Source organism: Leuciscus leuciscus, assembly GCF_965113295.1.
Source record: "Leuciscus leuciscus genome assembly, chromosome: 18".
NCBI lineage: Eukaryota > Metazoa > Chordata > Actinopteri > Cypriniformes > Leuciscidae > Leuciscus > Leuciscus leuciscus.
In genome coordinates this window covers 32,683,251-32,705,335 of record NC_138742.1, presented here as the reverse complement: position 1 = coordinate 32,705,335, position 22,085 = coordinate 32,683,251, and the positions used below count along the sequence as shown (strand labels likewise).

At 36.8% G+C, this 22,085-nt stretch overlaps 2 protein-coding genes across 2 annotated transcripts in view; one reads left to right on the top strand and one right to left on the bottom strand.

Moving 5' to 3' along the window:
• Positions 1-9,961, top strand: part of LOC309481286 (uncharacterized protein) — a gene marked incomplete at its 5' end in the record, with an annotated part of 159,103 nt that extends 149,142 nt beyond the window's left edge. The window contains 3 exons of the mRNA XM_082146155.1: positions 2,840-3,055; positions 4,364-4,504; positions 8,956-9,961. Of these exons, the coding sequence (XP_082002281.1) occupies positions 2,840-3,055; positions 4,364-4,504; positions 8,956-8,972 (374 nt within the window). The 3' untranslated portion in view covers positions 8,973-9,961. The remainder of the gene's footprint in view (positions 1-2,839; positions 3,056-4,363; positions 4,505-8,955) is intronic.
• Positions 9,962-10,095: 134 nt separating this feature from the next.
• LOC309481198 (6-phosphofructo-2-kinase/fructose-2,6-bisphosphatase) overlaps positions 10,096-22,085 on the bottom strand; it is a 30,016-nt gene continuing 18,026 nt past the window's right edge. Inside the window, exons 12-14 of the mRNA XM_082146027.1 lie at positions 21,918-21,980; positions 21,762-21,826; positions 10,096-12,336 (exon numbers count right to left, since the gene is read on the bottom strand). Coding sequence (XP_082002153.1) covers positions 12,277-12,336; positions 21,762-21,826; positions 21,918-21,980 — 188 coding nt within the window. The 3' untranslated portion in view covers positions 10,096-12,276. The remainder of the gene's footprint in view (positions 12,337-21,761; positions 21,827-21,917; positions 21,981-22,085) is intronic.

Sequence of the window (22,085 nt, the reverse complement as noted above, 5' to 3'; positions counted from 1 at the left end):
GTGTGTGTGTGTGTGTGTGTGTGTGTGTGTGTGTTCAGAGAGGCGCAGGCGGCCGGGCACGATCGAACAGTGGAAACATAAACAGGGTCTCCGCGGATCCTTAAAAAGTCTTAAAAGGTCTTAAATTAGATTTTTCAAATTTAAGGCCATAAAAAGCCTTACAAATCTTAAAATAAGTATTTTTACTTATGAACGGTCTTAAATTTTAGATGACACTTTGACTTATACTTATCTAAATGCTTTCGAAATTAAAACTATCTAATTAGCGTAGGCCTATTATTTTTTTTAATCTATCTTGGTGGATTTTCTTGTTCACGTGACAATTCGCGTCACTTACGGCAGTATCAGCCTGCGTCTGTCTCCTCCATAGACAGTATATAAGGTCTCCTCCTGCACGCGAGAGGAGAGAAGAAAACGAGTAAATGTCAGTTCGATTGTAAGTTCAGTCTTTATGTGCTTAGGAGTGTGCGATGAATCTATGAATATGAACTATGATGATATTGTAATCATTGTTTTAACTATGTACGAGGCACTGCGAGTGCGAGCTGGCATCGCGTTTGTCTCTCATACTTGCTTTCACTGCGTGATGTGTCAGTGCAGTTATAGATGTCCCCAAATGAGTTTTTGTCTTATATTTATATCATATTATGTTGTTATATTAGAATATCACATGAGCAAGAGTGCCGTTTTCCTGTGCACAATTGCAAATACAACAGTTAAATTAAAAATAAAGTTAACATTGTGTTACTTTTTGGACACAATATTGTCAATTTTCACTTTATATCACCGACGAGAATTTCATAATGAAGCCGTGGTCCAACAGACAGCCATGATTTTTTTTTTTTTTTTTTTTACTGAAATCCGCGTTTTGAACGAATCATTTCAACGATTCAATGAACAATCACTTGTTTTTCTGAATGAATCAGCCGTTTGAACAAATCCGTTGACTCCAACAACTCGCTTATTGAGACAGTGACTTGCTGCCACCTACTGGTGGTTTTAGTTTCATATTTAAAGTATCCTAAAATGTTAAAATTATAAATCATTTCATATTTAAATATTGAATAGCTTTATTTATGCAATTGTAAATGAAGTGTAAATATAGTAGGCTAATGCCAGTTTTGATGCCGCTTCTGTGTCACCTCTGCACTGCAAGGATGGATTTTAATTGAATGATTTATTTTGACATTGGTACTGTGTTATTCTAATATAATTTTGAATATATTATTTTATATATATTTATATATTTAATATATATTTAATATATTTGAATGTTAGAATTTGACATAAAAGGTGATGCATACCTCTAAATAAGTTTAGAAACAATGTCCATATATAGGGGAAAATGCCCCTGGAAATCAATTTAAGGTGGAAAATATTGCCCCTTAATAAAAATGTTAATTTCGGTCACTATAGAATATAAAAAATATGAATATCTTCGTGGGTCTGCTGTCAACAACAGGCCTAAACCAGCCAGGGTACCAGTACAAAAACACAATCAGTAAAATATAATCTAATTATTATCAACAAAACTTTGAAAATATATAGACATATTTTTGTCAATATTGCACACCCCTAATGTACGGTATTAATTTTGATTTCTTCAGGTCTTAAAAAGGTCTTAAAAAGCCTTAAATTTGACTTTAAAAATTGTGCAGATACCCTGCATAAAAACATACTCATTTTGTTCATTGGACATCATTCAAACTGCAAACTGTTTACTTATATTTGTGTACACTGGTAATAAAACACATTCGACGAGTGTACACTCGTTTTATTACGAGTGTACACAAATATAAGTAAACAGTTTGCAGTTTGAATGATGTCCAATGAACAAAATGAGTATGTTTTTATGTTTCCACTGTTCGATCGCGCCCGCGCCTCTCTGAACACACACACACACACACACACACACACGCGCACGCACGCAGGCACACACACAACATATTCCAGCATTGCAAACTTGACATCGCAGCCTGTCCATTATAGCCTGTCTATGATTATAGCCATAGATATTATGTCTATGATTATAGCCCATAAGTTATAGCCACGGAGCTTCAGAGCTAAGGCGGAGCTACAGATTAGGTGTCCCTAAAGAACCCGCGTATCTAACAGTAGTTCCACATTACATTCATTAATTTGCACGCGAGTTTTGTTTATTTTTATACCGTGTATTCTCCGTGTGTATTCATGAACCGAACCGTGACGCCCGTACCGTCTCGGTTCAATACGAATACATGTACCCTTCCACCCCTAATTGCAGATCACGTGAAAATCGCCCAATTCCGGTCACCAGCCGATCAATCGGTGGCATCTCTGAAAGATTAGAATTAATAGTATAATGTTCAGATAGGCTATGCAAAAAAAAAAAAAAATTGAAATTGAAATGCTTATTAATATTAATTAAAAATAATTAATAAATGTGTCTTTCCTGGTGTATGTGGCAAATAGTAAATGGTCTAGAACAGTGTTTCCCAACCTTTTTTCAGTCACGGCACCCTGGAAATTAATGTCGGTCGATTAACTTTTTTCTTTCTTTTTTTAAATCGTAACCATTCGGCAAATATTGATGTATTGTCTCGGCGTGTTCAGCTGCTTATCTTAATACCTCAGCTCAGATTCTTCAAGCATTAAAAAGTGTTGCGCTGCTTGGATTCTGTGGACAGTAAATTCAGCCTTCTTCGATTTGATTGGCTATCAAACATTTCGACATTGACGAGCCGCTGCACTGAGACTGAGCACGCTAAATTTTTGACATAAGTGGGCCATTCGTCTGGGCTGACGGAAAGATAGGCTATGTACATTTTCTATAATTCGTTCTTTATATATATTTACGTAGCAATGGACCAAACCAAGTTGTACGGCACACCGGGAAAAGGCCAGGTGAACCAGATGCCCAGTCTGCCCCAGCCAGGAGTGTGTCCAAGCAGAAAATATAAACCAGGAATGTGTGCCCGGATACGTTTCGTGTCGTGTGCCGATGACCGTGACTGTGCCAACAATGAGAAATGCTGCAACAATGGATGTGGACTTCAGTGTATGGCTCCAGTTACAGGTATTAATTATATTAGATTAGATTAGATTAATCTGATTTGTTGACAAACGTTCTAAGGTGTGCAATTATTCTCATGGAAACGCACGGCTAAAGTAGTTCCAGGCAGGTCTTGACCGCGTTACATGTCCATATCACTTCGCGAAATGATTTTAGTTATTTCAAAGGTCCTTAAAGGGACTATGTGTAGCTTTTTAGGTATTTTATTATCTAAAATCAATATTTTTATTCATAAATATGCCCTCAATGGTGTACAAATACCTATGCCAATGATCAGACTAATCCTCGTAAACGAAGAATTTATTATCTTTATATACATAAGACGGGTAGGTCCACGGAGGCTTCCATGTAGTTCCGCCATCTTGAAAAACTATAATAGCAGAGAGGGACAAAAAGTACTAGGCCAACACGTTTCCACAACGCGTTTTCGTTCAGAGCCAGCGTCACGTGACTGAAGCCAGCAGAAGCGGAGGAGCAGAGCAGTGAGAGGCGCTTGTCACTGCACCGGCAAGTTTAAAAGGCTGTACTACACGATTATTTATACACCGTTCATTCATACATATGCTGAGTCACAGGATAAGGAGTCCTTGCCGTCGAAAAAGTCCAAAATAGACCGTAAAAGGAAACGTGACCGGAGATTACAAAAACAAGGGTTAATGTCGGGATAGCTAATGCAGGAGAAAGCTTTCAAAAGAGACCCTGAAGTTTCCTGCTTTCTTCTCGACAGGTAAGTCAATGTTACGGTCTTAATTACAAGCTTTTTTTCATTGCTTGGTTGTGTACTTTATTATATAGACAGTAGAACATTTATAGTTAAAAGTTAAACAGGCTCTTTGATGAATAGCAGCTATTGAGTAAAGTAACGTTAGAGAAGGCTCTGATGATGATGATGATATCTAACAATGCACATACTTCAAAAAATATAACGAGTAAAGGCGGCATTACTACTAATTACCATAGTTAATGTTTTTCACAGTCAGTATTGATAACTGTAACATTCTTTTTTTCGTTGTTTCAAGTTTCAGTTTGTTTTAAATAACAAACCTGTTCACCCGATGAAAAACTCGAAGTGCTATTATAAGACATCCTGTCATAGCTTTTTGGTACATAACGGCAACCGTAGATGCAACGCGCATTTGAAAAAGTGAGGCGCTGGAGAGCATTATTCGTTTGAATGCAAAATACAATTTCACCACTAGATGGGAGAAATTCCTACAGACCCTTTAAAGCAACAACAGCAAAAGAACGAAAAACCCCAGTGAAAAAAAACATTTAGTGATATGGCTTCTCTGTCATGTTTCTTTATAACAGAAAAGCCTGGAGTGTGTCCAATCAGATATTACAAAAAACCAATGTGTGACAACGAGTTCTGTGCCGATGACGGTGACTGTCCCAACAATGAGAAATGCTGCAACACAGGATGTGGACATGAATGCATGCCTCCAGTTTCAGGTATTATTTATTATACAAGGTTCCCACGGGTCCTTGAAATCCTTGAAAGTTGTGAATCTGAAAAAAAAAAAAGGCCCTGGAAAGTTTTTGAAAATAAACTTAGATACAGGTCCTTGAAAGAGCTTGAATTTATTTTGTGCAAGAAGATTTCTGGAAAAAAGTCCATATTATTCTCTCCGGTCCGCTAATGTGTTGTTTCACCAACACTTCGTGGCCTATGCATAGCAGTTTGCTTAATTTTCGTTAGTTACGTGCATTTATGCATTACGTTAAGTGTTTCCCGCGTGAGGTACTTTGTGTTTTACGTTGCCATGACGTTCACGCGCGCATGAAACTACTACGATGTAGTAGTAGATAAATACATTGTCCCGTATTTTACACATAGACAGTATATAAACTGGACACAGCGACCCCATAGGTTTCAACGGAGACAAGTGAAGCAAATTAGAAGCACTCACTTCCTGATGGCTGAGCGTACTGCGCAGACTGCGCATTACTGAGGTAAAACACACACCCCTCATTAGCATACAGAGTAATAAATGTAGAAATAAATAAATGTGTAAATAAATAAATGTAGACATAAATACATACATGCATAAATGAATGTGGAAATAAATAAGTGGAAATAAATAAATGCATAAATAAATGAAAAAATAAATAAATGTGGAAAAAATACAATTATACATAAATAAGGAAATAAAAGTATAAATACTCTTTTATTTTAGTTTTTTTTTTACATTTCTTATATTTATGTTTTTTTTTTTACATTAATTCATATATTTATTTATGTATTTATTTATTTATTATTATGTCAGGTCTGGCATTCCATAGTACCGTAAAACTTCAAATAATAGCCGAGTCCCAAATACGTCTCTTTTACACGCCTGGTGTTGCAACAGGTTTGGATAAATAAAGGCCGGTCTCAAATAGAGGCCCGGTCTGTTTTTTAGTTTCGGGTTGTATTTAATCTTCTAAAACCCATCAGATCGTTTGTTTAAGCCAGTTCTATGGAGCAGATTGCGCTGCACATCTGGGCGGGAGCTGTTAGCGCAAGCAAGGCAGGCAGAGTTAGCGGAGGCCGGAGAGGGAAGTGGAGGAGAGCGACGAGGAGGAGGAATTCGCCAACTTGTAGTTGAGGATCGCAGTGATGATGATAGTGATGAATATAGGGTCCTTTTGTATCACATGATTGCAGTTGTTTTACAGGGTAGCCTTCATTCTTTCTTGTTGATGTGTTTCTGGCAACTAGTTCATAGGCTCGATGGATATTACGGGTAACTTGTATTGTTCAGCCCATGGCTATCACATTGTTTCGTTTTTTTATGCTGCCAATAATCTTTTTTTTTTTTCTTTTTTTTTTTTTTACTTAATTTTTATTGTCTTCTTGGATAACAATATAAAAGAGGAAAAGTACAGTACAGATATACATAGCAATACATTCAACACCCTCCGACCCCACCCCTCCTCCCACCCCTACCGCATGGGATACAACATAACTTTCAGTGTAGCACAGTCAGTATTATAGAACAGTCCATTTATTGTCTTTTCAATAAAATGTCCTGAATTCTAGTAATTCCATTGCTCCATGTTTGTATAGTCCGAGATGTAGCGCCGTTGATCTTGGCAGAAGAAAGGTCAAGAAAAAGAATCTCTAAGAACGCATTCAGCCAATGCTTATGGGCTAAGTTGTGGGGTGGAACCCAGACTTGAACAGTGATTTTCTTGGCTGCTGTAAGACCAGCTAACCCAATTTTTCTAGACCTTTCATTCATGTCTTCAAGTTTAGAGTCATCATTGAGAAGATGTAAAACAGGGTCCATAGGGAGCTGGATATCAATCAGATCAGACAATGATTGTAACACCTTATTCCAAAAATCATAAATCTTAGGGCAGTCCCACATCATATGCATAAAAGTCCCCAAAGTATTTTGTGAGCACAAGGTACAAAATAGGTGTGGAGCATGACCAATTAAGTGTCTGATTCTAGGAGTAAGATATGCCCTATGAGATATCTTCATATGAATAAACTGATGATTAGGATTATGAGAGGAGCTACATATATTATCCCTGCTTGTGTTCCAGTCTATTTTTCTATGTCTGAGTGCCATTGCACGATCCCATGCTAATGTACTAGGCTTAGGAGATAAATATGATAGAAACCTGGCATACAGAAAAGAGACGACACTTTTTGGGGCCACCTTTATCCAGCCGACTACTGGATGCTCCTTCATCTCTGAGCCCCATACAACCTTGTGTGCTTTGAAAGCTGACCTAAGTCTGAAGTAAAAGAATAAGGAATGTCTAGGGATACCATAAAGTGAAACCAAGTCATTAAAGTTTAGTAAAGAGTCTTCACCATTTAAGTCTCCAATGACCCATATGCCCTTCTCTGCCCATACATCATGAATGAATGGCTTATTTCCAGATAATAACTTGTTATTACGCCATCCAGGAGATGATTTATGCCATTTTGATGTAAGACCCACTAATCTCTCAACTTGTCTATGCTGCCAATAATCTAAAGGGGGTCGCACACCGTACGAGAAGCGCAGCGCCGCGTCACGTCTATGACAACTCGAGGTAACACTTTGTCAGTTTATGGCCAGCAATATAGTTATGTTTAAGGATATTATGGAATTAAGATAATGTCTGTACTATGTTATGATTGTACTGTACAATTAAATACAATCGTTGCTTAGTCTACAGTCTGAATTCACTTTACCTCAGAGCGTCCGTTAACTGAATGAATTGAGAATATCACCTGAAAATCCGATAACATCAGCAATTTGCATTCAAGCAGCTGATTTCTGTAAATGAATGTAAAACTGAATGTATATTGCAGCACAGGGTGAAGTCAGTATATACATTAACGACGATTTGAGACAATGTACACTCATAGAGAATAATGGGTTCGAATTTTAAAGACGTGGCGCTGCGCTTCTCGTCTGGTGTGCGACCCCCTTTAGACATACGGAAATATAGTAGGCTAATTCTGACATTAACTGATCTGTTAAACACAAACACAGATATGGTAACCTCCTACTGTCATGCTCATCTTGACACTAAATTAAAGGCCTGTCTCATATAGACGCCTGTTTCAAATACAAGCCGGTGCAGTTTGGCAATTTGGGAAAATAAAAGCCCGGGCTATTATTTGAAGTTTTACGGTATTCAAAACGCAGTAGCCTCGTCAGGAAAAGGTGCATATAACTGAGTTGTTGAATGCTTGAATCTGTTTGGTCGACAAACGATCTAAGGTGTGCAATTATTTTCAAATGATTTCAGTTATTTCAAAGGTCCTTACAGCCTACAAAAGAACCAAAACCCACGACGACACTGACCAAGCAAATAAATATAGTAAACAATAACAACAAATTATTTACATGTTTTCTAAAGATTGACAAGCGGAATAGCTAATTGACTCGGGTCCGGTCCGTTGAATTTGAAGAAAATAATGCACATTCGCGTCAGGACTGCATTACCACCTGGGATGTGCATTATTTTCTAATACAATGACGGCCCGTTGTCAATTGTTCCTTACTTAATAAATGCTTAGAAGTATTTTTCATTGTCAGTTCATGTTAACTAATGGAGTAAACTATTGTTAACTTATGGATTGTAAAGTGTTACCATATATTTTATTAATTATATTAATGTTTGGGTCAATAATAATAATAATTCTTATTTTGTTATATTTTCTATGTCAAAAGTACCTGATTTTGGCCTATTGCACTGTCTCTGCCACAGGATGGCTTTACAAAATTAATAAAGATGATGAATAATAAATAGAATGTAATTCACTCTGTAAAGGGGGTAGCGCAGCGCCGCGTCTAGCACAACTCGAGGTATCGCACACCGGACGTGCACTTTCTCAGTTTATGGCAAGCAATATTGTTATGTTTAAGGACATTATGAAATTAAGATAATATCTGTCTATGTTATGATTGTACTGTAGCCTACAATTAAATTCAATCGTTGTTAAGTCTGCAGTCTTCACTTTACCCCTCAGAGTGTCTGTTAACTGAATGAATTGAGAATCTCACCTGAAAATCCGATAACATCAACAATTTTCATTCAAGCAGCTGATTTCTGTAAATGAATGTAAAATTAAATGTATATTGCAGTACAGGGTTAAGTCAGTATAGACAGTATAAGAAAGGGTATATACATTGACGATGATTTGAACTATGTAAATGGCATGACAGGATTTTGAACAAGGTCGTGAGCCGTTGGTGGGCGCCGAGGACAGACGCCGAATGGCGCCGCCGGTGTGTGTACACTCATAGAGAATGTGTTCGAATTTTAAAGACGCGTCGCGCAACGCTTCTCGTCCGGTGTGCGACCCACTCGAGTAAAACTATAGCTTTTCATGCCTTGAGTGTTTTGTGCTGTACATCTGACGCTCAATGTCACTAAATGGCCAGACTAAATCTGAATCTCTATCCATACAGGCTATACACCCTACTGAAGGGAGTCCAGTGTGTGCCGAAAACTGTTCCCATGATGGTTAGTCCCTGCCGGATAGAAATGCTGCTCAACAACTGTAATCATGCATGCAGTGAAACTGCTGACTTAACCACCGGAAAGAGTTGTGAGAATGATTTAGCATAGTACATACTTTCTTTTACATGAATCAATTCAATGCTTAATTTTGTCTCTCTTCTCTTGCATGCTTAATATTTTTATGCTTTTGAGAAAATAAATAAATAAATGTTTTGATAAAATAATAACCCCATGACCTAAGTAACATGCTGAAGTAATAAAAATAAAAAAAAGCTCATTTGCTTTGCCAGGTGTGTTTCTGAATTGCACATATGTAGAACTAATCATATTAGAGAAAGATGATGTAATGAGTCATGTTACCTTTGCCATGTACCTATCCTATATAAACTGTTGTATTCTTTTTTGCCGGTGGGATTCTCAGTGATTGATATGAGGTACTCTCGGCCGTGAATAAAGCATATTCAAAGGCATCATTTTGAGTCTTTCTAATCACTGCTGTGTCTCAGGCTAGACATTAGATATCTTACTTCTATTCTCAAGTGGAACAAGTGGAGAGACGTCTAGTAGAGTACAAATTTGCAGGTGTCTAAAAGGAGACTGTCGGATACAATGCTGTCGGATCCAAATATGGTCATTTCCTTTTTATCAGCAACCAATCGCGAAAGTAAAAGGGCTGAATACGCAATCTCATTGGCTGATGATAAATCTTTAAAGCCCGTTTTCTCAAAATGACCTTTCTCTCATACTCCAAGTCCGAAATCTCCACTTCAGTAGCACCTATATACACCAAACTTTCCAGTCTTGTACCTAGTTATACTGTACATATTGATCAGTGGTACTTTTAGATTAAGAACCAGTGAGTTACTACAAATGCAAAGTAATTCAAACAGAATGGCACAGTTTGAGTGGGATGAAAAAAAATGCTGCAAACAGTTTTCAACACGTTATGGGTTTCCAGTCAGTTTATTATGGGAAACTTAACCCGTGTTAAAGAGCTGCTTCAGTCTCCAGTCTGGTGGTCTTCATGGGGTCAGCCCACATCTGTAGCCAATCTGTGTTTGTGACTCAAAACAAAACAAAAAGTTCAACAAATGTTCAGAACAGTCACTTGGCATCGAGTCCTTCCAGGGCTGAAAAGCATCTTTAAACTCCAGCAGATGCTGTTTTAGAGTCATTATCTTTCAATAGTCACACTATCTATCTTAACATGCACTTGAGTATTTGACTTACAATTTCCAAAGTCAAGTCCAGTCACCTTTATTTATATAGCGCTTTTTACAATACAGATTGTATCAAAGCAGCTTCACAGTGATAACATGAAAATAATACAACAAAGTTTGTTTCTAGAAGAAAATCGTGTTATCGTCCACCTTAAGTAAGTCAGATCAATAATATTGTTGAATATTAAATGTCCCCAACTAAGCAAGCCGAAAGCCAAGGTGACAGTGGCAAGAAACCCAAACTCCATCAGTGACAGAATGGAGGAAGAAAAAAACCTTGCGAGAACCCATACTTTTGTTTCTGTAACTGCATGCTTTGGATTCAGTGCTCTCAATTTTTTTATGTAGTGTCTAACGAATGATCTGTAGTGTTTATAATGTTGGCTCGCTGTGTGTATGATCTGAGAGCATTGTTTGATTATGGGCACAGATAAAATGGTTTTGAGGCATTTGTTTGATTTTGCCAGAAGAGAGTTAGTTGAATGTTGTTTGAAAATTTGGTTTTGTGTTTAAGGTTTTGAGAGAGTGATGGTTTCAAGAAATGTGTTTTAGAAATTCAGAAAAACTGTAAAAGCAACATTGATACAGTGTTGCAGTGAGATAATTAAGAGAATATGTAAGTGATTGTTGAGCATTACTGATGAACACTTGCTGTTAACAAGCAGAATCACTGAAGGAAAGAGGAACAACAAGAACAGAAAATAGAGAAACACAAACTACAACTGACTTCCAACCATTACACATTATTGCACGTATTACTAACCAGTTTTACTTTATTTCTGTCATACGCCTACAGAAGCTCTTATTGAGAATTAACAGATGTTTAAATATTGAAGTTTAATTGAAAATGTTTGGTTTGAGATGATCATTATGGAGATCAGTGTTTGGTTTAGTTGGGCTCTTGACCCTTGACATTTTAACTTCAGTTTTTCTTTCTGACTTCTTTGTGTTTTTGCAAGCCACATTTGTTATAGCGAAAAAAGAAAAGAAAAATGTATGATCATTGAATGCTGATAGTTGATAGTGTTGAATTTGACATAACCATCATCTCTGGATTCTTGTTCTTGTTTCTCTGTTCTTCAGTGATTCTGCTTATCAGGTGTTCATCAGTGTCTCAATTCACTCACTTCTTTTCATTCACTCTGTCAAGTGGACTAGATAACTAATGTAGGGAATAGTGAATGAGGGTATAGGGTGTGATTTGGACACACAGCCTCTGAGTGTCGACTTTGAGCGCTGTTGATTCACAGTATTCCTGAAGGCTATTTTCTCAAAATCGATAAATATTACCCATAATGCATTGTTTGCTATGGTTTTAATGGAAATGTGTGTTACTGTCAGGATTTGGCAAGTTTTTTTTACAAGGTTGTAAAACAATGTTGTTTTTTGAAGCCTAAAAAGCGCATCCATCCATCATAAAAGTAATCCATATGACTCCAGGGTTTAATAAAGGCCTTCCGAAGTGAAGCGGTGCATTTTTGTAAGAAGAATATCTATAGTTATAACTTCATAAACTATAATCATTGGCTTCCGGTAGTGACCGTACACAAGTCTAGTCTAGTTCGTAAGAGTGACCTCTTACCCGACGCATGACGTAGGATGTAGGAGTAGCGTAAGCTTAGGTGAGAGTAGTCGCCCCTCACGGTTCAAACCAATAGGGCTGGGCAACAAACTCAAGCTCCTATGACATTTCTCATTTTAGACTTAAATACGTCAATACGTCATGTAAAGCTTTGAAGAGCTTGGATATTTTTAAATATAACTGTTTGGTTGAAAGAAGAAAGTCATATATGATTAGGGTGCATTAGGGTGAGTAAATTATGGGATCATTTAAATTTTGGGGTGAACTAACCATTTAACTAATGTTTTCATCAAACTATTTAACACATGGGTTATTTCATATCATACCTGAATTAAGATCTGTGTGACATTGTCTACTCTACAGCACTGAATAACACTTTTCACCCCACAATTACTACAAAATTACATCCAAGGTCAAAAAGTAAGGAAAATATATGTCATCATTAAGAGGAGAACTTGTGATCTTGTCTAGTTGTGTTCTGGTACAGTCAGTAAAGCATCCTCTGGATCTCTGTCCACATCCACATTCTGAAACATCACAAGAAGATGATCAGTATCACACAAATTCACATCTCAAACAAAGAAAGGAGGATGCTGAAAAGTAGAAGATAAAATATGGTTATTGTTTGTGAAATCATGCACTTTTTAATCACAAAGAATGTACACAAATACTGCGGTTATATGTTCGTGCAAGCTTACAAATCAGATTAATGTATATATTCTTACTGAAACATCCTTCAAAATGTCCCGGTGAGGCATTGGTGGTTTTTTTTGCAAAGAAAGCAACCCAGGAACAAAGCGTCTTGATATTTACACTCTCACAATGGGGGCAATCAGATCTTAGGTGTGGGCAAGACCCAAGCATTTGGTGCAGCACAGTATTATGGCGTGACAAGTGCTGACAAAAAATACAAAGGAAACCAATAGGGTCTGGTTACAGACTTACACTTGCACTGTAAGACCAGGACAGCATTTAACACTTTTAGACATACACTCGAGAACGTCCCTCAGCACTTCCCCACGGGGGAATCCCCACTGCCATTTTGAAGTGCGTTCAAGTTCGTCAAGTGGACGAGGGAAGTGTATTTGGACAGACCCTCGACCCCTCCATTTTGACAGAGGGAGCGAGTCTACCCAATATGTACAGCAGGTTCGCTTAATTTACTCCCACCCCACACAACTCTAGTGTATGATATTGGAGTTATTTTGGCATTTAACTGCATTTAATACTTGTAGCTACCTTAACCCCTTAAGTGTTTTTTTATAGACATGAAAATGCACATTCCGAACTTAAATGGTTGTAATTCAAGAAAATACTTTGGAATATTGGATAAGATTGGTCTTGTTTTAAAGAAGACATTTGGCAGATTTTTGTAGAAGTGAAATACATTTAGAAAGTGAAACAGAAAAAAAAGTTACAGAAGTTTGAGTTTATGAAAATGTACAATGTAAAAAATTTTAACATTTAATTATTCATATTTTATATGAAATATCTTTTTTCAAAACTTGTTGGACTCTAAAACTGCAAGAACATGAAAGCCAAAAATCTGAACAAGTTGTGTTTCAAATTTTAGGTTGATATCTCAAAAAATTAGCTTTCAGTAAGACTCTGTTTGGGCGCAGTACCAAACTTTTTCACTAGGTGACAACCAGACTCCATTACTGCCCATATAAGGGCGCCTTCATTTCCATATATGTTTTGAGTGATCTGAACCATGTATTTCCACAGTTTTCATACAATTATGAAGTAGACATCCTATTCAGAAGTAGTACGGGAAGTTTGGCAGATTTTGATATTAATTCAACCTCTAATAAACACATAAAAAGAACGGGTTAACCCTTGTTAAGGGTTGTCAATTAAAATAAGTTACCCATAGGTCTATTGTGGACAAAAATTGTCATAAAAATGTTATGCTTGGGAGCACAGACTTAAGTTTAGTCTCATTTTAAAGAAGACTCTTGGCAGATAATCGTTGAAGCAAAAAAAGTTTAAAAAGTGACACAAAAAAGTTATGTTTTAAGTTTAATGTTAAAAGTTATAAAAGTTATGTTAAAAGTTAGGTTTAAGTTTATTAAAATGATTTATGAACATTATTTTATATCAAATATATTTTATGAAGCATGTTGAACTCTAAAACCGTTAGCAAACCAAAGCCATAAATCCAATAATAACTTGTGTTGCAAATTCGAGGATGATATCTAAACAAAAATGAGATATCAGTAAGATTTTGTTTTGGCGCAGTACCAAATTTTCCCCATTAGATGCCAGCAAAGCTCCACTAGTACACAGTGGTTGGATTTGTGATTTGCAGTACAGTAAAGTTTTTCTCTCTCAAATATTACACAGACACACTTTATGAGGACATTCATTGACTCAATGCAATCTCTAGCCGCTTACCCTAACCTTACCCATCACAACTAAGTGCCTAACCCGACCCCTGACCCTAAACCGACCCTTAACCTCATAATAACCTTATCCCTAAAACCCTCAAACAGGCCTTCTTTCCTTCAGTGATTCTGCTTGTTAACAGGCTTATTAAGGCTGAGATGACTCCCTATTTAATTTACACAGATTTTGTGGCTCAGATAAGGTCCAGTTCTGGTTTATTTCTTTGCTCTTGTTACATGTGGCTTTGCTATGGCCCTCTTGTGGGCCGGATCTGGGATGTCACAATGTTGCTATGTGGGATTAAATCTCTTAAGATCTCAGCAGAGGAGCATTAAACAACTCCACAAACAGCATTACCAGCTTCACTTATTACTAACCAGACTGACTTTATTTCAAATTAACAAAGAAGCCTGAAAAGGCAAAAAAAATACAGAAAGTAAGCCTGTAAAAAGCCAAAGTTTTTCATTATACAATAATTGCATATATTCAGATTTTTAACAAACAAACGAAACCAAAGAAGACATTTTCAATACTTAACCCAACAGGCCCTTATCAGTATATATTATGTATGTACTAAGTGAATTTCTGTCCATTGATGTAGCCGGCACCACCTCTGTAGCACACACGTTTCCCGGCTGCTCTCGCTTGTTGTATCTTTGGCCACAATGATGCCCACATCTCCCTATCAGCCTTACAGAGATCTTCGAGGAAGCCGATTCCAAGTTCTTTGCAGATGGTGAGACCCTGAACGCATTTCAGTGTTCATCATCAAATCAAATGCCCCATTGGTTTTGCCATGCTCCAGGTCTGTCACCATGCCATGCTCCAGGCCCACTTCCACTCCATGTGTCTGAACCTCCATCCCTCCCCCTTGTCCTTCATCCACCACCCTCCTGGTATTTTTTGGATTTAAATCTGCTGTTGATATTTGAAATCACTCAGACAAACACGCCCCGACCCAAAAGGACCATGCCCTATCTTACTGCCTCCACCCCACATTCAGGTAACACGCTATGCAACACAAGCAACGACTATGGCGGAATCTGCTGTGCCCTCTGCCCGAGGGTATTATGTCATCAATAAGTGAAAGCTATTTGTGTTACTATGATAATTCAGGACAGGTCGAATGTCTAATTGTTATTTAGCTCCTCTACTCCTTCGATGGCAAAGTCATCCCTTCCATCCCAAAAAACGAACACCATTTTCACGAACAGCTCTCTACATAACACGATAGTCCAAGTAACTAAAATATTACAAATGTGACAAGATTAAGGGGTTATAGTGATCACTAAAAGGAGAACCAAAAGAAAAAACATATATTAGGAGTGTAATCTCACTTTTTGGATGCAGTTTAAGAGGAGCGGAGGAGCGGTAAACAACAAAAACAGCATTACCAGCTTCAGTTTGACTTTATTTCTGTCAGACGTCTACAGAAGTACTTATTGAGAATCAACAGAGGTTTAGATGTTGATGATTTATTGAAAATATTATACAGTTATGATGAAATTTATTTATAAACACCATGATGGAGTTCAGTGTTTGCTTTAGTTGGGCTCTTTTGGCTCTTGAACTTTGACCTTTAATTTTTCTCTGGTTGCTGTAATTGTGTGTTATGCCAAAAATGCTTGGAGAAATTCTGGGGATAATCATCAACAATTAAACTGAGTCACGGATCACTTCCCAAGATATCGAATCAAATATGTGTTAGTTCATAAAATACATTTTAAATATTTTAAAATAAACACTATTTTACCATAACAAAAGATCAATCAGATCGGATCAGACCAATTGTGGTAATCAGATTCTTTTTTTTTTACGCAGAAATGTGTACACATTAGACACATTATGCAAAAAACATTTTGAATTTCTTCTATAGTCACTTTTGCACGCATTGCAGCATGAACATGTCACCGTTGTTGAGATTCATACACTGATTCTTGATGTCTGTGTGTGACTAGATATCACAATAGTTCAAAATGTTTTGAGCACAATGTGTTAAAAAAAAAAAGAGACCTAGGATCCAGTACTTCTGTAGACGTCTGACAGAAATGAAGTCAAACTGTTAGTAATAAGTGGAGCTGGTAATGCTGTTTTTGTTGTTTACTCTCCTCTGCTGAGATCTTGAGAGATCTGTTAGTGTTTAATGTTCTGATGGGAAAGGGTTTCTGTTGTGTGGGTCATCATTGAGCTGGAGAGTAGAGCCTGAGCTTCAGTCCAGCAGAAGAGCACAGACCATTGAGACTATACTGGATGTTGCTTTATCTAAAAGGCATTATTGAATATATTGTAATATATATATATTAGGGTGGCCCTTAAATGTACGAATTTTTTTTTTTAACGTTTTTCTGCAGCCTGACCCGCTAGATTTGTTCCATTTATGCTAAAAACACCCCAGAAAAAAATGGGGCAAAAATATTAATATTTAGAGGTAGCTCAAGCACATCAAAGTTTACGGGTTTTTTTTGGCAATTCTACAAGGCAGCAAAATTCTTCATTCTAAAACGTTTAGCATTGAGCATTGTATTCAATACTATACACAGTTTGCAGAATGCATCAAATCACATAGCCTATTACTTGATCACAGTTCAGTGGGAATACTATATTAATTATTTAACCAAATATATCTTACACAACATACATTTGACTATTGTAAGATAACTGATGATTCGCATCTTTTCACCTTTAGTCCAGGCAAAGTAACTAATTTTGGAGCCAAAAATAGAACTAATTGTAAAATAATTTTTTGCTGCTTAGATCATTTTTATGAGGTGTCCAGAACGACATACTAAAAGTCCTAAGAAATCCTAGTTGAGGAAATATGTTAAATTCTCATCAATCCGAGATGTTTGCCAATAAGGCCAGGCAACAATACACCCCAATGGGGCTATTTTTTTCCTTTACTCCTATCAAAATTAAACTTTACACAATGAAAGTACCCATGAAGAGTCAATTTTTTTGTATTACAAGTTTCTTTGAAAATGAATTTGAATATGCAAATGAGCTATACACTAATCGAATATAGGCTACCCAAAATACACCCGCATAGGCTTCATTTTTTCCTTTACTCCTACCACAATAAAACTTTACACAGTGAAAGTATACATGAAAAGTAACATTTTTGTTTTACAAGTTTCTTTGAAAAATCTATTTTAAATATGCAAATGAGCTCAACACTAGGCCTAATTGACTTATGGCCAAGAAACCATAAAGTCACAAGTAGAAAAAACAGGGGCCAAATAACTAACACATTCATGTCCATTCAGTAAGTTAACCTATGCATAAACACGATAAATTTGAAGTCACTTGCCACACTTACTTGGGTCACTTGCTACAAAAAGACTTATATTGACCTTAAGAATTGATTGCACAATCTTGCCTCCAGTTGCTTTCTAAATTCTTTTTCTTTTTTTTTTGCGAACAAGCCTTACCTAATGACATTCCCCCACAGATAACATCAGAAGAAAGTCAGAATAGCCATCTTAGTCATTAGTAACGTGGTGAGATTAAATTTTGGGCTGGTAGATTTACAAATGATTGGTATTGTTGGTAAGATTACGAGATTACAGGCAGAAGTCATTCTTACCAACTAAACGATTCACTCTCACACAGAAGACAGATGAAAAACTGGATAGACACACTTTCCAGACATTCCAGCTCTTTAAAATAATTTTGCCAGACACCAAAACTGCTTCTCTTTTTGTAGTTAGCAAGTATTTCAGACCAGGCGAGCCACACATCAGACTTCCACCGGTTGTAAAGTAGCTGTGCAGTGTTAGGAGAAGCTAGCAACAGCAATATCTAGGTTAGTTAAAGAAAAAAACTAAACAAAAAACTAAAATCAAAAAAAAATTTTTTTTTAAATAAACCTCCTCATGTTGTTGTTACCTGTTGTCACTGACCCTGAGGACTATACCAGTGGGGGTTATACCCCTGGCAGGTACTACCAAGCCAGGCAGTTTTCAGGTTAGAGGCCGGTCTAAAAGCAGCATTGCCATCACCCATTGGCAGTAGGATGATTGGATGAAGATCGGGTCGATGTATTTGTCATACATATGAATGGTGTTTCTGCCTATATGCAAATTAGGACATATTCAATAAGTGTGGCACTCATGTGCATATTCAAATTCATTTCCAAAGAAACTTGTAATAGTAAAAGAAATGAAAAATATTTTTTTTTGTATGTAAAGTTTTATTGTGGTAGGAGTAAAGGAAAAAATTAAGCCTATTTGGGTGTATTTTGGGCATATTCGATTAGTGTATAGCTCATTTGCATATTAAAATAAATTTTCAAAGAAACTTGTAATACAAAAAATTTTTACTTTTCGTGGGTACTTTCATTGTGTAAAGTTTCATTTTGATAGGAGTAAAGGAAAAAATAGCCTCATTGGGGGTGCATTGTTGCCTGGCCTTATTGGCACACATCTCGGATTGGTGAGAATTTAACATATTTCCTCAACTAGGATTTCTTAGGACTTAGTATGTTGTTCTGGACACCTCATAGAAATGATCTAAGCTGCAAAAAATTATTTTACAGTTAGTCTGTCATAAAACGCTACTTTGCCTGGACTAAGTTTGCACAGTTCAAAGTCAATAGTTCAGAGTTTCTTAACACCACACATTTCTGTGAAAGTGGCTTTGTTAGCCCGTCGTTAACACAATTTATGCTTCTGCAAGAAATGCATAGAATATATTTTGTGCAAAATAGGTGTAAATTCAGAAATAAGCAAGTATGTAATTTAAATAGTTTAGATAAAATTATGCAAGTGGTAATTATCACAAATTGAGCATAATAACTGATTATACAAAATTTCAACGTCATCGAGCCACCTCTAAATATTGTTCAAATGAGCTCATATTTTGCCTGAATAATTTTTTCATGTATTGGAACAACTTGAGGGGGTCAGACAATTATAAATCAAAACTTGAAAAATAAGGGCAACCTTAATATATATATATATATATATATATATATATATATATATATATATATATATATATAACAGAATATATTAATGCAATATAATTTTTTTCAGTATTTACACCATATAATATATTGATCATAAATATATGGCAATATATTTTTGTTCCATAAGGGCAGTGATATCATCATCCAGATCAGTTCAGTTCTCATAGTGTCAATGCAGTCAGATCAATAATATTGTTGAATATTAAGTGTCACCAACTAAGAAAGCCGCAGGCAACAGTGGCAAGGAACCCAAACTCCTTTAGGTGACAGAAATTGAGAAATATAAACCTTGGGGGAACCCAGGCTCAGTCGGAGGAACAGTTCTCTTCTGGCCAAACGAACCAACATGGTGTGATTATGATTTCTGGCTGCATCACAAGTCTGATTGCCGACTGATCATTCAGAATATATAATCCAGTTCCTTTTGCATGAGGATTGAGATACATCATACGCTGGGGGTTGAAGCTGGCCATAGGGTCAGAGGACTTCGACAAGGTCTTCACAGGGGATTTGTCTCTAAGGCTTGTCTAGTCATTGTGGTCTCTGCTAACATCAGGTTTGCCACCCATACCATAAAATACAGGATCGTCCCGTATTTAAAGGTAAAATGATGAGTTCCATATGAAATCATTACAGGACGTGATTTGTCCCCTATTTTTCATACACACAGTTGAATAAACACAAAGATCTTGCAGTGTGGAGAATACTAATAGCAAATATAAAGAAACCAATTTCACAAGTAGTAGAAAACTGGGTTGAGAATGGGTTTGCCTTATTTTGCCACAATGAAGGTGGCAACTCTAATTGATAGTCAAATGTGTTCAAATGAAAGATTAAATTAAATGTTCATTCATTTATGAAAGGCAATTACTGTAAATAAAAGATGAAATTTCAATAAGAGATGAAACCAGATTTAAAGTCAACTAAAAACATGCTGAGTGAGAGTAGTAAGCATTTTGAAAATGTACCAGTTATTTGTAAAAATAGTAATTAAATGAAGAATTTGTGATTTGTTAATTCTCTTGAACCTTTATTTAACTGACAAAAGTACAAAGAAAAAATTTCCATTGTATTCACTAGCCAAATGAATTGCATTTTGTAAACAATTTTTGATTTTGATGGTTGCAACACACTCCAAAAAAGTTGGGACAGAGGCAAAAAAAAAAAGATAAAGATACAGAATATCCAAGTTAAGCTGTTCTGAAACAGTCCATAATAAGCAGGTGAACTGGTCATAGGTGAGGGTACCGTGAACGAGTGTAAAAGGAGCATCCACCAAAAGCTCAGTCTTTGCAAGCAAAGATGGGTCATGGCTCACCACTTTGTGCCAAATTTCATGAGAAATTTCTCAATGCAAGATTGTTCCACAGAGTCGTTTACACGCGCTCTCTCATCTCATACCTGGTAGAACCACCTGTTAAGGTGCAGAAATCTTTTGAATTACTAAGCTATATACAGTATATGATCCGTATATGTATATGACTTACCATGTATAATTTTGTGAAAAGATTCAGGGAGACCAGAGAAATCTCAGTCCGAATAGGGTACGGCAGGAGACCTTCGAGCCTTAAGATGGCATTGCATGAGTAAGCATCATGCTACTGTGTTAAATATAGCCACATGGGCTTTTCTACTTTGGAAAAGCATTGTTGACTTCACACAATCTACTGCTGCATCAAGAAAAGCAACTTGTTACGCAAGGAGAAAGCCATACATCAACTCTATGCAGAGATGCCGCAGAGTTCTCTGGACCCGAGTTCATCTCAGATGCTTTAAAAGACAGTGTAAATCTGTGCTGCGGTCAGATGAATCCACGTTGCAGCATGTTTTGGGGAAAAACGGACATCGAGTTATCAGGTCCAAAGATGAAAGGGACTATACAGAATTTAATTAGTGACAGGTGCAAGAGCAAACATCTGTCATTGTATGGGAGTTCAGCAGTGTAAATATGTGATGGTACCATTGATGTGGAGGAGTAAATAGAGACATATACTGCCATCAAGATGACATCTTTCCTGGGAGGAAAGACACGACACACTCTGATGTAGCATGAGTGAGTGTAGACACTACACTGTAGAATGTATGTGCTTGACTGGCCTATACCTGCAGTCCAGATCTGTCTCGTATTGAAAATGTATGGCCCATCATGAAAAGGAGAATCAAAAAAAGTGGACTATGGACTGCTGAGCAGCTGCTCAATTTTGCAATGCTGTCTGGTATCAGGAGAGATTTGGCAAAAAAATCTACTTGGAAACCTGCAACAATTAGTATCCTCAATTCCCAACTGATTAAAAAGTGTAAGGTGATGTGACAGTTGTAAACATGCCTCTGTCCTAACTTTTTTGAAGTGTGTTGTAGCCATCAAGTTGGTCAGTGAAAACATTGAGAATCGTTTCTTTGTACTTATGTCAGTTAAATAAAGGTTCAAGAGAATTAACAAATCACAGTCTCTTGATTTTATTGCCATTTACAAAATGTCCCAATGTTTCTAGAAATGGGGTTGTACTGTACCAAACTGATTAAAAACCCCTGTAACTGGAGAATTGCACTGCTCTTTATTTCAGAAGTGCTACAGTATGAGAGTATTACTGTGCTCACCACAGGTCTGTCTCTGTGTGTGTTCACTGCTTCAACTTTCAGGAAAATGGACTCAACATCACAGCCTGGAAACACAATAGAAAAATGTATAATTTTACGATCTAATTGATCTTTATGTAAACAGTTATATTGCAGAAGAGAGTAAGAGAGTCTGACCATAGGCAACAGGAGTGAGTTTCATCACTGTGTGCAGAGGACACTTCAGATAAGGCAGCTCATCTAGAGGGACGTCAGGGCAGAGCAGTAGTTAAAAAGACTCTGTTCAGCCAAATGTACATGTACAAGAAGGAGGAAAACTGTAAATATCAGTGATCGACATTTCTG